The sequence below is a fragment of the Chlamydomonas reinhardtii genome, chromosome 1 (assembly GCF_000002595.2).
Source record: "Chlamydomonas reinhardtii strain CC-503 cw92 mt+ chromosome 1, whole genome shotgun sequence".
NCBI lineage: Eukaryota > Viridiplantae > Chlorophyta > Chlorophyceae > Chlamydomonadales > Chlamydomonadaceae > Chlamydomonas > Chlamydomonas reinhardtii.
The window spans coordinates 7,816,567-7,828,630 of NC_057004.1; the positions used below are offsets into that span (position 1 = coordinate 7,816,567).

At 69.4% G+C, this 12,064-nt stretch overlaps 2 protein-coding genes across 3 annotated transcripts; one reads left to right on the forward strand and one right to left on the reverse strand.

Annotated features, from left to right (window-relative positions):
• Positions 1 to 118: 118 nt before the first annotated feature.
• CHLRE_01g056696v5 (uncharacterized protein) lies at positions 119 to 6,504 on the reverse strand. 2 transcript variants are annotated; one of them, XM_043059059.1, is made up of 10 exons: positions 4,979 to 6,504; positions 4,312 to 4,700; positions 3,842 to 3,930; positions 3,349 to 3,378; positions 3,026 to 3,082; positions 2,466 to 2,870; positions 1,850 to 2,294; positions 1,065 to 1,620; positions 738 to 898; positions 119 to 662 (listed from the first exon to the last, which is right to left on the reverse strand). In XM_043059059.1, exons 1-10 carry the CDS (start codon positions 6,105 to 6,107, stop codon positions 504 to 506), a joined length of 3,420 nt encoding a protein of 1,139 aa, XP_042928973.1. In that variant the 5' UTR covers positions 6,108 to 6,504; the 3' UTR covers positions 119 to 503. The 2 variants fall into 2 exon arrangements, with proteins under 2 accessions (XP_042928973.1, XP_042928972.1); XM_043059058.1 differs by having other exon boundaries at positions 119 to 898.
• A 150-nt stretch (positions 6,505 to 6,654) lies between these two features.
• On the forward strand, positions 6,655 to 12,036 carry CHLRE_01g057061v5 (uncharacterized protein). Its single transcript, XM_043059060.1, has 6 exons — positions 6,655 to 6,989; positions 7,396 to 7,607; positions 7,909 to 8,006; positions 8,367 to 9,050; positions 9,370 to 9,550; positions 9,868 to 12,036. Exons 1-6 carry the CDS (start codon positions 6,759 to 6,761, stop codon positions 11,459 to 11,461), a joined length of 3,000 nt encoding a protein of 999 aa, XP_042928974.1. The 5' UTR covers positions 6,655 to 6,758; the 3' UTR covers positions 11,462 to 12,036.
• Positions 12,037 to 12,064: the final 28 nt, after the last annotated feature.

Genomic DNA, 12,064 nt, shown 5'->3' on the forward strand with positions numbered 1-12,064 from the left:
TGTCGGAAGGGGTACAGCGGTTGCTCCGGAATGGGTCGGCGCCGCACCGCGCTAGAAGCACCGGCTTTCATGCACGCTCACGGCGCCGTGCCATATGTGTTGACTGCTGCTTTGCTGCATTCAATAGCATTATGAAGGGCTGCTATGCCGCAGAGGGCGATCAGCAGTACTGGGCCCGAGGTTATCAGGGCTATTCCCACGGCTGGTCCGCACGCACGCCGCACATGACGGACGCACTTCCCGCCGCTGCTGTGTTGTGACCAGACCTCCATGCGGAGCCTGACCTCCCAAGTCACCCACAACGTAGATGGACAGAAGATACGAGCAATGTCACAATTTGCAACGGCTGACAACCAGCGTCCAAGCAAATCAATCCTTGCCAGGGTTTGCAACGGCCTACGCACACTAAACTGTGCAACACCGGATACTCAACGGATCTGCCTGCTCCCGCACATCAAGCCTTCGTGGAAAGGGCTCCGCCTCTCCGCACATCGTCCAGGGCGTTAGTCTCTGTGTCCTCCCAGCGCCTCCGCCAGGAGCGCCTCAGCCCGCCGCACCGCCTCCACCGCCGCCCGGGCCGCCGCCGCCGCCCCCTCCGCCTGCTCCGCCGCCGCCGCCGCCGCCCGCCGCGCCGCCGCCTCGGCTGCCGCCGCTGCGTCCGCCTGCATGCGGGCGGCCCGGGCGGCGGCACGACACTGCTCAGCTGCGGCCCGGGCCGCCGCCACCTGGCGCCCCACCTGCACCGCCACTGAGTCATCGTCGTCCTCATGCTCCTCCTCCGGAGTCGTGGGAGCAGCGGCGGTAACGGCGGCGGCTTGCATTTGCGTGCGGCCGGTGGCGCCACCCCGGCTGTCGACCGCTGCCCCTGCCGCCTCGACGCGTGCCGATGCTACGGCAGCTGCAGTGGCAGCGGTGATGGAAGCGGCGGTAGCGGTGGCAGTATTGTTGGCGGCGCCATTTTGCATGTGGGGTCGTCTCTCCATCTCTACCTCTCAGTACCTACTGTGACAGGGGCCCATGAGTTGTGCAAGTCACCTGCGACGACGCCACTGGCCCCGCCGTACCCGCGGGTCCTTCTTCTGCCGCCGCCGCTGCCGTGGCCGTGTGTTCGCCCGCTGCCGCCTGCGTGTGGGTCTGCGGCCCGGCCGACCCTGCCGCCGCCATCTGGTGCCCAGTCACGTGCGGCTGTCGCGGCGGGCGCACGTATGCCAGGGCCGCCGCCGCTGTTGCGACTGCTGCAGTAGCTGCTGGTGTGGTCACAGCAGACGCCCCACCTCCTGCCCCAGCTCCGGTAGGCTCGGCCGGCCCTGTGTCCGCGGCCGCTTGCGCCAGTGCCTGCTGGCGCGCGGCGCATGGAGACGCCAGCGCTTGAGCTGCAGCGACGCCCGCGGCGGCGCCTCGAGCCTTGCCGGTGCCGCCGCAATCATGAGTATCGTATCCGTGCCCGCCATGTGGGCTGTGCCCGTGGTTGTCATCGGCAGCGCCAGCGGCACCCACACCAGGGGGTGGCGGCGGGGGCGGCGGGCGCCAGGTGCGCCGCAGCGGCTCGCGCGGCACACCCGGCACCGGGCTCTCACGGCCATCGTGTGTGGGGTGCACGGCCCAGGCGGCGGCGGTGGCCTGTGGGCAGCAGCAGGTGGCACGGCGCGTCAGCAGGGCCTGATACTGGTAGCCCCAAACAGCCAAGCGTGTGTGCTTGCTTGTGTGTGTGGCGGAACATAAGCTGGCCGCTTGTGTGTGCATGTGCTAAGAATAAAGCACGCACTATGTGTGTGTTAGAGATATGATCATGCCCATGGGTAATGCATAGTGGCTGGTGTGGAGAACAACACCGTGTCAGCGCCCTCACCCCATAGCCCGCGTGATCCGCCACGCCGCCCCCTCCGCCCTGGCCTCCGCGGCTCTCCTCGTCGTACAGCCCTGCCGCGGCGGTCCGCAGCGACGTGTAGGCCGCCCACAGCCGGCGCAGGAAGGCCTCATCGGCCAGCACCTCCCGCCCCGCCGCCTCCCGCAGCGGCCGAAGGAGCCGTGGCTGGCGCTGCTGGCGCCGGGGCGTGCCGGCGGCCCGAGCCGGCGGCAGCAGCAGGCGCACCGCGTCCTTGAGCCGCCGCCGCAGCGCCGCCAGCACCCGCCGCCGGAAGTGCGCGATGGCGTGGTAGAGGGCGGCCCGGCCCAGGCAGCAGGAGGCGGTGCGGAAGGAGCGCACGCCGTTCCACTGCGGGTGCTTGCGGTGGCGCCGCGGCGGCTTGCCGATGGGGCGACCCGCCAGACCCACCTCGTGGAGCTGATAGCTCCTGCGACAATGGAGTGATTTGTAGTCTTGTGACTTCATCATTTCATCATAATGTTTGCAGCTTGTACCTGGGCCGGTGAGAGGTCGGCACGGTGTGTGCTGCACCCTAGTATGTGTATGTGCTGCTGCCCGCCACCCCCTCATCAAGGCAAATGCCCGCCCACCGCCTCACCGGTGCGAGCTGCACAGGCGGCAGCGCAGCTTGCCGTCACCGCGGTCCTCCGGCAACTCGTCCTGTGTCGAGTCGCCCTTCTGGGCGTCCGTGCGATACCCGGTGTCCTCCTCGCCCTCGCCCTCCTCCTTATCGTCCTCGCGCTCCGCTCCCTCCTCGCTTCCTCTCTCATCCGCCTCCCCGCTCTCCCCCTCGTCCTCCTCCGAGCCCTCCTCATCCCCACGCTCGTCCTCCGGCTCCTCATAGTCGTCATCCGCCACCGCCCCCACCTGCCAGCCCTCGCCGCCGCCGCCGCCACCGCCACCAGCGCCGCCAGACACTGCTGCCGGCGCCGGCGCCGCCACTCTGTAGTGCTGGGCTGCGGGCTGGTGCGCCAGCAGCAGCACCGGGTAGCGCTGCAGCTGCCTGAGTGAGCGGCGCGGGTGGGGGTGGTGGAGGCCGGGATGATGACATGACGTGAGGTCTTAGGGCTGCATGCCGCAGTGGAGCAGAAGCGCCCGCAAGCACTGGCGCTAACTTGCATACACCAGCACACAAATACAGACGCACGGGCTTCACACCTGCAGATGCGCCACTTCCGGTCAGCCCGGACCCAGTGGAACGACTTGGCCTTGGATCTGCGGGGAGCGGGGGCGGAGGCCATGCATGGCGGGGGGCGGGGGACACGCAACGCGAGGAGCGCAGGCGTAAGGAATGCGGCCGAGGTCGCAGGCGGCCGACGAGCTTACGGAGTGGTGGACGACTGCAAAGCTGCGGTAACAGGGTGTCGGCGCGCGTACGGTATTGTAGTACCGGTATTGGTGCACGTGGTTGTGTGCCAACGAAAATATCCAAGCTCTGGCCTCAACATCAGCCCAGCGGCAGGCAGGCTGGGGCCACGCACCGCATCAGCTCCAGGTCGTCGCCGAAGCGCCTGCAGGGCCGGCGGGTGGCGCGTGTTGGCGGAGTGCAGGGGGTGGGGGTTATTAACGCGCAGTAGTGGTAGGTCACGTGCGTGTTGACCGGTCAGCTGCTGAGGTACGGAGTGCTCCGCCTGGGCGCAGTCCTTGACCGCGACAGCGCAGCCAAGCCGCGTGCAAGCAAGCGCCTGTGCGTGACTGTGTCGTGACCACCTCCCACCATCACAACTTGGGACCTACTCGCTAGGCTCAACAGACACACCCTGCCACCCCGGGTCTTAGTTTAGCCATGATCGGAACAAAGTCGTTTGTGGGTCGTGCTTGCCTTGGGATTGGAATGAACCATCCGACGCCCTCCCCCACACTCTGCACACACATATACACACACACACACACACACACACACACACACACACACACACACACACACACACACACACACACACACATACACACACACACGCACGCTGCACGCACTTTTCGACTGCGCTGAAGTCCAGCCGCAGCTGCTCCCCCGCCTCGTCATCGCTCAGCGGCAGCCGCAGGATGTGCCGCACCAGCTTGTCCTGTGGCCGCAGGTGTGGCGAGGTGTGGCAAGGTGTGACGAGGTGTGAGGAGATGGGGGCGGCAGGTCAAAGGCCGTATGTGTGTCCCAACAGGTCAAGATGGACTCGCGACAACCAGGGCAGGTCGGGCGGCGTACACACAGCGGTACAGCCAGCGGTACAGCCAGCGACACACACAGCGATACACACAGCCGTCGACCCAGTCCCCCAGCCCCCAGCCCTAGGGGCACAGTCCACACCGCAGTAGTGGCTCCCGCGGGCCGCACACGCCCCCCGGGTAGTGCCGTGCACAGCCGCGGGTCACAGGCAGCGCCGCCTCCAGGCCCCACCCAATCAAACCCCCGACCCCACCACCCAAACCCCCGACCCCACCTCACTCACCATCCACGTGATGAAGTTCTCCCAGGTGGGCAGCAGGTGCGGCCGCAGCGCCGCCAGCGCCTGGGCCACGGCCTCGGGGTCCAGCGCCTCCTGTCCCGGCTCGGGCTCATCATTTATAAAGCTTGAGTCCCCCTCCTCCTCCTCCTCCCCCTCCCCGCCCTCCCCCTCCCCGCCCTCCGTGTCGTCCCCGTCCTCCGTGTCGTCCTCGCCAAGGTCCGCCGCCGCCGCCGCCACCCTCGCCTGATGGTGCTGCTGCGGCTGGTGCTGGCGGTGCTGCTGCTGCTGCTGCTGCTGTGGCTGGGCTGCCGCCTCCTCCTCCTCCCCCTCCTCCGACAGATCGTCCTCCAGTTCGGCGTCATCGCCCACCGCGCCGCCGCCAACAGCCCCGGCTGCGGTTGCGGTGTTAGTTACAAAAGCAACAGCGGATGTGGGTTATGTTATGTTCGCAAGCAGTGATAAACCGGAACTCGCGCACGCACAGGCGGCACAGCATCCAACCTAAAGGAACGGCCACGAAAGGAAACCCAACAATCGCCCGGGCCCTCCATATACACAGACACACACACACACACACACACACACACACACACACACACACACACGCACACACGCACACACACGCACACACACACACACACACACACACACACACAGTGCGCAGTCCGACCTGATGCAACGGCAGCCGATCCCAGGGGCTTGAGCCGATGCCGCGGGCTGAAGGCAGGGCTGGCGCCAGCGGCTGCGGCTGCTGCTGCTGCCGGCGTGTGGGCGGTTTTGGCCTCGCCCCCCCTGGACCTCAGGACCATGTTGCCCACACGCTTGCCGCCGGAACGAGGGGAAGGCGCAGGCGTCAACTCCTCCTCCTCGTCCTCCTCCATCTGCTCCTCCTCCTCTCCCTCGCCCTCCTCGTCGTCATTGCTTGAGTTCTTGTCCCCAAGCCCCTGCTCCTCCTCCTCCGCCGCCGCCGCCTCCTCCTCCTCCGCCTCCCCTTCCTGATCGTCCTCGTCCTCCTCATTCCATTCCTTCTCCTTTTCCTCCTCGTCCTGCTCCTCGCCCACCACCTCATCGTCCTCACCCGCCGACTGCTTCTCTGACTCCTCATTGCTGGTGGGGTCATAGCTTGGGTCGCTGTCAGCGCCGCCCTTGCGCCGCCGCTGCCGCGCGCTGCCTCCCGACGCCGGGCTGCCCAGCGCCCGCCTGGATGCGGCCGGCTTGCGGCTGCGCTTGCGGCTGCGGCTGGCTGGCGCCTGCCGCTGCCGCCTGGGCCTCACACGCCGTTGTCCAGACCCCCCGCTGTCGCTGCTGCCGCCGCTGCCACTGCTACTGCTGTCAGCGGCCTCAGTCTCCTCCCGGTCCGTATGTGGGTCCGGGTCCGGGTCCAGGTCCGGGGCCTCTGCCGCCGCCAGACGTCGCTTGCGCGGGGTCATGGCGGCGGGTGTGGCCCCAGCTGCAGTGCCCGCACCACCGCTCCGCTGCCGCTGTTGCCGCTGCTGTCGCTGACCCCTGCCATCCTGGCCGCCGCCGCCGGGGGCGCTGCCGCCGGAGCGGCGGTGCAGCGGCTTGTGGTCGTCTGGGTCGGACCCGCTGCTGGCGGCTGCTGCTGCGTACAAGCCGGCAGCGGCCGCGGCGACGTCCGCTAACACTGCCGCGTCCGAGCTGTCGTGCTTGGCGCATGCAGCCGCCTCCGCTGCCATCTCTGCCGCTGCAGCCTCTGCAATTGACACGCCGTCGTCAGATTCAGGTGCAGCAGCTGCCGCCCCGCCTGCGGCCCTCTCCTGCTCAGACCTGCTGCACATCGGTGACGCAACCGCCGGCCTCGGGGCTCAGGCGCAGACGCCCGGCCGCAGCGGCATGAATGCGTGTCAAGGTTGCGCCCGCCGCGCGGCGGTTGGGGCGGTTGGGGCTGGCGCCAGGCCCGTTCCCTTCGCTACGCCTCCTGGCTACCCAAACAGTTCAGGCGTGTCTTTGCCGCCGTCTGCTGCTCCTGTCACCGCTTTGTTAAATTGTGGCAGGTCAAAGTCATCCAGTTCTGGGCCGGTAGCTCGCCCAGCTGAGGTTTGTCATCCGTTATCTTGCAAATGACAGCTAAGAATATCAGTGTTTCAGTCCAAGCCGTGGTCCAGGCAACGTGAAGGGACCTTCCGGATTTGCCGGTCCTCCAATAAAACTGCTGCCGACTGAGGTGTATAGTACCCGAACATACAAAGTGTCTGTGTTACATGGATTGCCTTTAGCGCGCACGGTCCAGGGTGGCCAGCTCAAGTGTGGCGCGCCTGCTGCGGTCGCCCATCTTCTCCCGTCAAAATTGTGACCCTCGCCGTGTTACCTGTAATTGTACTTTCACGGAAGCTCTTACAATATCGGTATGCTTACGCAGTAACGAGGGGGCGTTTCGACGGGCTGCGCGCACCGAACATTTGTTATTCTTGTCGCGATAGCTGTTCAGAATGAGTATTGAAGCGGCAGCATCGTTGAGATGCACCCTAATTCGCAGTGTTATCGCATCGCTTGAGCAGCCGCTCAGCCCCGACCGCACCGCCGCCGTCGCGCAGCTAATAGTCGGCAGCGGACTGCTCTCCGCGGGCCCCGATGGCGCTCAGGGAGGTCTTTGGGCGCCAGTGACGGAGTTGCAGGGCAAGCTGGTTGAGCAACTGCTGAAGCTTGTTGGCAAGGGCGAGGTGCGTGTCAGACATGTGCCCGGGGGTTTTCGCGCACTGGCCGCAAGGCGCAAGACTAAGTGCCACGGCGCGAAGGGCTGTGGGATTACCAAGAGGGAGCACTTGAAGGGGAGGAGACTTGGGAACTTGAAGGGGGTTAGGGCGGAGGTGAAGGCGGGCTACGGTTTGGGACGGGGGTCAAAACATGATCAGTTAGGGGGCCGTGGGGTAGGGGCACGGCAAGTCGGCCTGCTGAGTGCCGCGGCCACCCCACAGCAGCACCCGCCTCGACCCCCCTCAACTGCGCCACCAGTCTCTCTCCCCGGTATTTCAAACCCTACCTCCCTACCTCCCTAACCCCATCCGCCTCCATCCCTGCCCCCGCACCCTCACTCCCAACCCTCGCGCCCGCACCAACGCCTCACAGTCCGCCTTCCGCCCCGGCGCGGCGCTGCTGCTGGGCGCCGCCTGCCGCGCCGTACCCGTACGGCCGCTGCTGGCGGCGTACGGCGAGTGGGCGGCCGTACTGCTGGACGCGCTGCGCAAGGCGGCCAGCGCGGAGCCAGCGACGGCGGCGGCGGGCGGCGGCGGGCCGGTCCGGGCGGCGACGCTGCTGGCGCTGTCGGACCTGTTTGGCAGGTGGGCGCGCCGGGGCGGGGGCGGGCCGGGGGGGGGAGCGGGGCACTTGGCCGCCGTGGCCATCACAAACTCGCGCCCCCATGCGCGGCACACGCGCTCTGCGGCCGTCATACCACAAACGACAGCAGGCTGGGCCTCACACACAAGCTCTCTGCAGTGCTGCTACGCACCGCCTCGCCTCCCCAACTCCTCGCCTCCCCAACTTCCACCCCTCCCCGACTCCCACCCCTCCCCAATTCCCACCCCTCCTCACCCCTGTCTCCCTCTCCACCCTCTCCCTCTCCACCCCCTCCACCCCCAGGCTGTCTGAGCTGCTGGAGGTGCCGGGCGTGCGCCGCGACGCCTCGGCGCTTGCAGGCCGCACGCTGCAGCTGGCGGCGCCGCTGCTGGCGGACCCGGGTGCGGCGGCGGGGGGGGGGGCAAATGCGGGGGGCGGCAAGGGGGTTAGGGGGGCGAGGTCGGCAGGGGCGGGGAGTGGGGCGGTACAGGAGGTGCACTGGACTGCGCGGTGGACGCGACGTGAGAATGTACGGGAAGGGTGAGGGCGGGCCTGTACGGGGAGAAGGAGGGGGCAGACACCCCGACCCCTCGGCCGCGCTGCTCGCGTCCGGACCGCAGCATCGGGCCAGCCCGGGCGCCCTCACACCCCTCACATACCGTACCCCGCACATACCGTACACACTCCCCACCTCCCCCTTTCCCCCGCCCCCCTGCACCGCTTTTTCAACATCCCTGCCAACCCCCCCTCCTCCCCCACAGCCTGCCGCTGGGCCGCCCTCACCGCCGCCCGGGCCGTGCTGACGGCGCTTCCCTCCGTGGCGCGCAACCACGCCGCCGCCCTGGAGGCCCAGCTGGCCGCACTGCTGGCCGCGCCGCCACCCGCCGCCGCCACCACCCTGCCCGCAGCGGCAGCCGACGGCCCGCCCGCAGCCGCAGCCGCAGCCTCAGCCGCAGGCGGCGGCGTGCCTACCAAGGTGCGCACCGCCGCGGCGCGGGCTCTGGCGCTGCTGCCGCGCGCGCACGCCGCTGACGCCGAGGCCTGGAGCGGCCTGGCGCGGCGTGCGCTGCTGTCCCTGCACGCCGCGCTGGACCTGATGTTCTTCTGGGGCGGCGGCGGCGAGGCCGGGGCGGGCGTGGACGGCGGGCTGGGGGCGCGGGTGCGGGAGATGCTGGAGGCGCCGGCGGCGCCGCCAGGCGCGGCGGATGCGGAGGGCCTGCTGGGGCCGGCAGGCTTCGTGGGCGGCGGCGGCGGCAGCGGCGGCGGCACGTCGTCGCTGTCGGGTCGTCCGGGTGTGGGCCATGCGCTGGCAGTGGCTGCGGGCCTGGTGGACCTGCTGGAGGCGCTGCTGGGGGCGGGCGGCGGCGGCTGCGGGGCGGCGGTGCCGCTGCCCGCGCACGTGCTGCTGCTGACGGCGCAGAGGCTGCTGAGGCTGGAGCCGGCGGGTGAGGCGGGATGGGGGAAAAGGGGCAGGGGAGGGAGGGATAGTGCACTCCATTCCACAGATTGACAACCAAGGGGGTGGCAGGGAAAGGGAAGGGGATGGACGGAGTGGGTCGGTCTAGTGTTCAAGGCGGGGTTGTCCGGAGGTGGAGGTGGAGGTGCACGCACGCCGGCCGGAGTTGTCTGACATCAAGACTAGCCGCGGCGGCAGGATGTATCAGGCGGTTCCGACACTGGGTCACTTGATGTGTTGACTGTCCTCCCTCTCCGACCTCCCTCTCCGACCTCGCTCTCCCCCCGGCCCCTGCCCCCTCTACACAGCGTTGCTGGCCCCCGGCCGTGTGGCCCCCTCCTCCTCCGCCCAGTCCGAGCTGCTGTCGGCGCTGCCCTACCTGTCCGGACTGGGCTGGGGGCTGCTGGGGCTGACGGCGGCGGCGGCGCGCGGCTGCCTGCTGCCGCTGGTGGCGCCGCTGGGGCGGCTGCTGTGCGAGCAGCTCAGGAGGTGAGGGCGGAGGGGGGAGAGGAGAGGGGGACGAAGGGGAGGGAGGGGGACAAGTCAGGCGAGGGCCATAGGGGCAAGGGAGAATCGGGGGATAAGTGGTTGGGGAGGATAAGTGGTTGGGGAGGAGGTCCCGGCCAACGGCCCTGCGGTGGCCGGGCTCCTCCTGCCCCTGCTGTGGTGGGACATATGCCCTAGTCGCCGGCTGTGGTGAGAGCGCTCCGGACCTACTCCCTGGCACATGCCCCCACACCCCGCGTCATCATAAATGGAACCCCCCGCGTCACACTCCTCTCACAACTCATCATTCTACTCTTCAGGGTCAAGGCCGGCGGCGCAGGCGGGCTGTCGTGCGCCATGCCGCCCACCGTACGCGCCGCCATGTACGACAGCTGTACAACCGTACTGCGGCTGGGCGGCATGATGGCGGGCCGCGCCCTGGCGGCGGAGCTCACCGGCGCGCTCGTCACTGAGCTGTACGGCCTCAGTGCCGTACAGCAGCAACAGCAGGCGGCGGCGGCACGGTACGGCAGCGGCGCGATGGCGGCGGGTGCGCGCCTGGCGTCACCGCTGGGCGGCGGCCCGCCGGCGGCCAAGAAGGCGCGTCTGGCGGGAGGTGTGGGCGCCGCGGCGGACCCGCTGGCGGCGATGGACATGGCGACGGCGGCGGCGGTGGCGGCGGAGGTTGCGCCAGTGGCGTCCGCCGACGACGCGGCGGCGCAGGCGGCGGCGATGGCGGCGGCGGAGGCGCTGCTGCTGGTGGCCGGCGCGGCGCTGCCGTCCGACCTCCGCGGGCAGTTGGACGCGCTGGCGTACCACATGGCGGCGGTTACAACCGATGCCGCGCTGCGCGTCAGCCGCCAGCCGGGCAGCTCGGCGGCGGCGCGGGCCGGCCAGGTGTCGGCGCTGCGGCTGGCGGCGCTGCGGCTGCTGGCGGCGAGCCTGGCGGCGCCGACACCCAGCCGCCCGCCCTTCCTGAGCGAGGGCCTGGCGCTGCTGCAGTCGGCGGCGGCGGGCGGCGGCGGGCTGGAGCTGGCGGCGGCGGCGCGGGAGGGGCTGGCGGCACTGGAGCCCTTCCTGCGGCCGCGCGGCCTGCCGCCCGTGGGCCTGGGCTCAGCGGGAGCCGGCTCCGGCGGGGGCCTGGGCTTTGGAGGTGCTGGCGGCGTGTCGGGCGGGCTGGGTCTGGAGCTGCCGCGGCCACGGCTGTGGAGCATTGTGGACCCTGTGCAGCCGCAGCTGCCGCCGGTGGTCAAGGAGGTGGTCAAGGAGGTGGTCAAGGAGGTGGTCAAGGAGGTGGTCAAGGATACCATGGCGGTGGCGGAGGCGGCTGCGCCGGCGGCAGGCAAGCCTGCGGCTGCGCCGGCGGCAGCGAAGCCGGCGGCAGCAGCAGCAGTTGGCAAGGGCGGGGCGGAGGCCATGGATGTGGACGCGGCAGCCGGCGGAGGCAAGCCGGCTGCTGCCACGCCGCCAGCGGCGCCGCCGGCCGCCGCCGCCGCTGCCAGCACTGCCGCCGCGAAGGTTGGCAAGAAGGGCAAGGCGGCGGCTGCCAAGGCCGCAAAGGAGGCCGAGGCCGCAGCTGCAGCGGCCGCTGCGGCTGCCGCCGCGGCCCCGCCGCCTGGCACTGACGGCAAGAAGGGGCGGCAGCCGGCCACAGCTGGCAAGGGCAAGGGCAAGGACGCGGAGGCAGCCAAGGCGCCGGCGGCGGCGCCCGCCAGCACCACACGCGCCGCCGCCGCAGCTGCCGCCGCAGCTGCGCCTGCGGCCGCCGCTGCGCCTGCACCAGCTGCTGCTGCGGCTGCGGCTGTGGCGCCGCGTGCGTCAGCCGCGGCTGCGGTGTTTGGGGACGAGAGCGAGGACAGCGAGGGGTCCCTGCCGGAGATTGATTCGGGCGGCGACAGCAGCGATGAGGAGTGATGCGCGGCGCGTGTTTCGGAACAAGTGTTGCGGCGCAGTGGCGGGGCCTTGCGGCGTGACACAGGGCGGTCGGACGCATTGTTGCAAGGTAGCGTGCGATTAGCGAGATTACCGACGCGTACTCAGACGGATGGCGCGTGTGATGCCTGTGACATATTGCTGCAAGCGGGTGACAGGGCTGTCGTCGTCGTGTCCGTCAACTACCGTGTAAGTGGTACCAACCCGCCCGTCCGACGCAGCGGGGACGGCAGCTGGCGCACTGGCAACTACCTTCCTTGGGGCTCTTGCTTGGGCGCTGGCACTGCGTCGTAACATTCTGGCGTTCTGCTGTGACGGAGCATGCATTCGAGAGGCTATACCCACGGGCTATACCGGTACTCTCGCACTGTGCCGTGTCATGGAGTACGTATAGGGTCCTCAGGTCTGCGCCCCTGAGCAACCGCAGGTGTCCTCCTCCGATGGGGCTCGTGGCCTACAGCGCGGCACCGGCATGCGTGCATGCCATGTTCCAGTACCGCCACCCTCCGTAGTTCGACGGTATAGCACTGGAGCTATGCGTACAAGTGGAATCGGAGAAGGGCCGACAAAACCTACCTGGAAAGC

What these genes read in the sequence shown, in the direction of transcription:
- CHLRE_01g057061v5 (XM_043059060.1), top strand. Translation starts at nt 6,759, where the DNA reads ATGAGTATTGAAGCGGCAGCATCGTTGAGATGCACCCTAATTCGCAGT. An exon ending in AGCTTGTTGGCAAGGGCGAG is followed by an intron (nt 6,990 to 7,395) that starts GTGCGTGTCAGA and finishes AACGCCTCACAG; the next exon opens with TCCGCCTTCCGCCCCGGCGC. An exon ending in GCCGCTGCTGGCGGACCCGG is followed by an intron (nt 8,007 to 8,366) that starts GTGCGGCGGCGG and finishes CCTCCCCCACAG; the next exon opens with CCTGCCGCTGGGCCGCCCTC.
- CHLRE_01g056696v5 (XM_043059058.1), bottom strand. Translation starts at nt 6,107, where the DNA reads ATGTGCAGCAGGTCTGAGCAGGAGAGGGCCGCAGGCGGGGCGGCAGCT. An exon ending in GACGACCTGGAGCTGATGCG is followed by an intron (nt 3,083 to 3,348) that starts GTGCGTGGCCCC and finishes CGCTCCCCGCAG; the next exon opens with ATCCAAGGCCAAGTCGTTCC. An exon ending in CGGATCACGCGGGCTATGGG is followed by an intron (nt 1,621 to 1,849) that starts GTGAGGGCGCTG and finishes TGCTGCCCACAG; the next exon opens with GCCACCGCCGCCGCCTGGGC.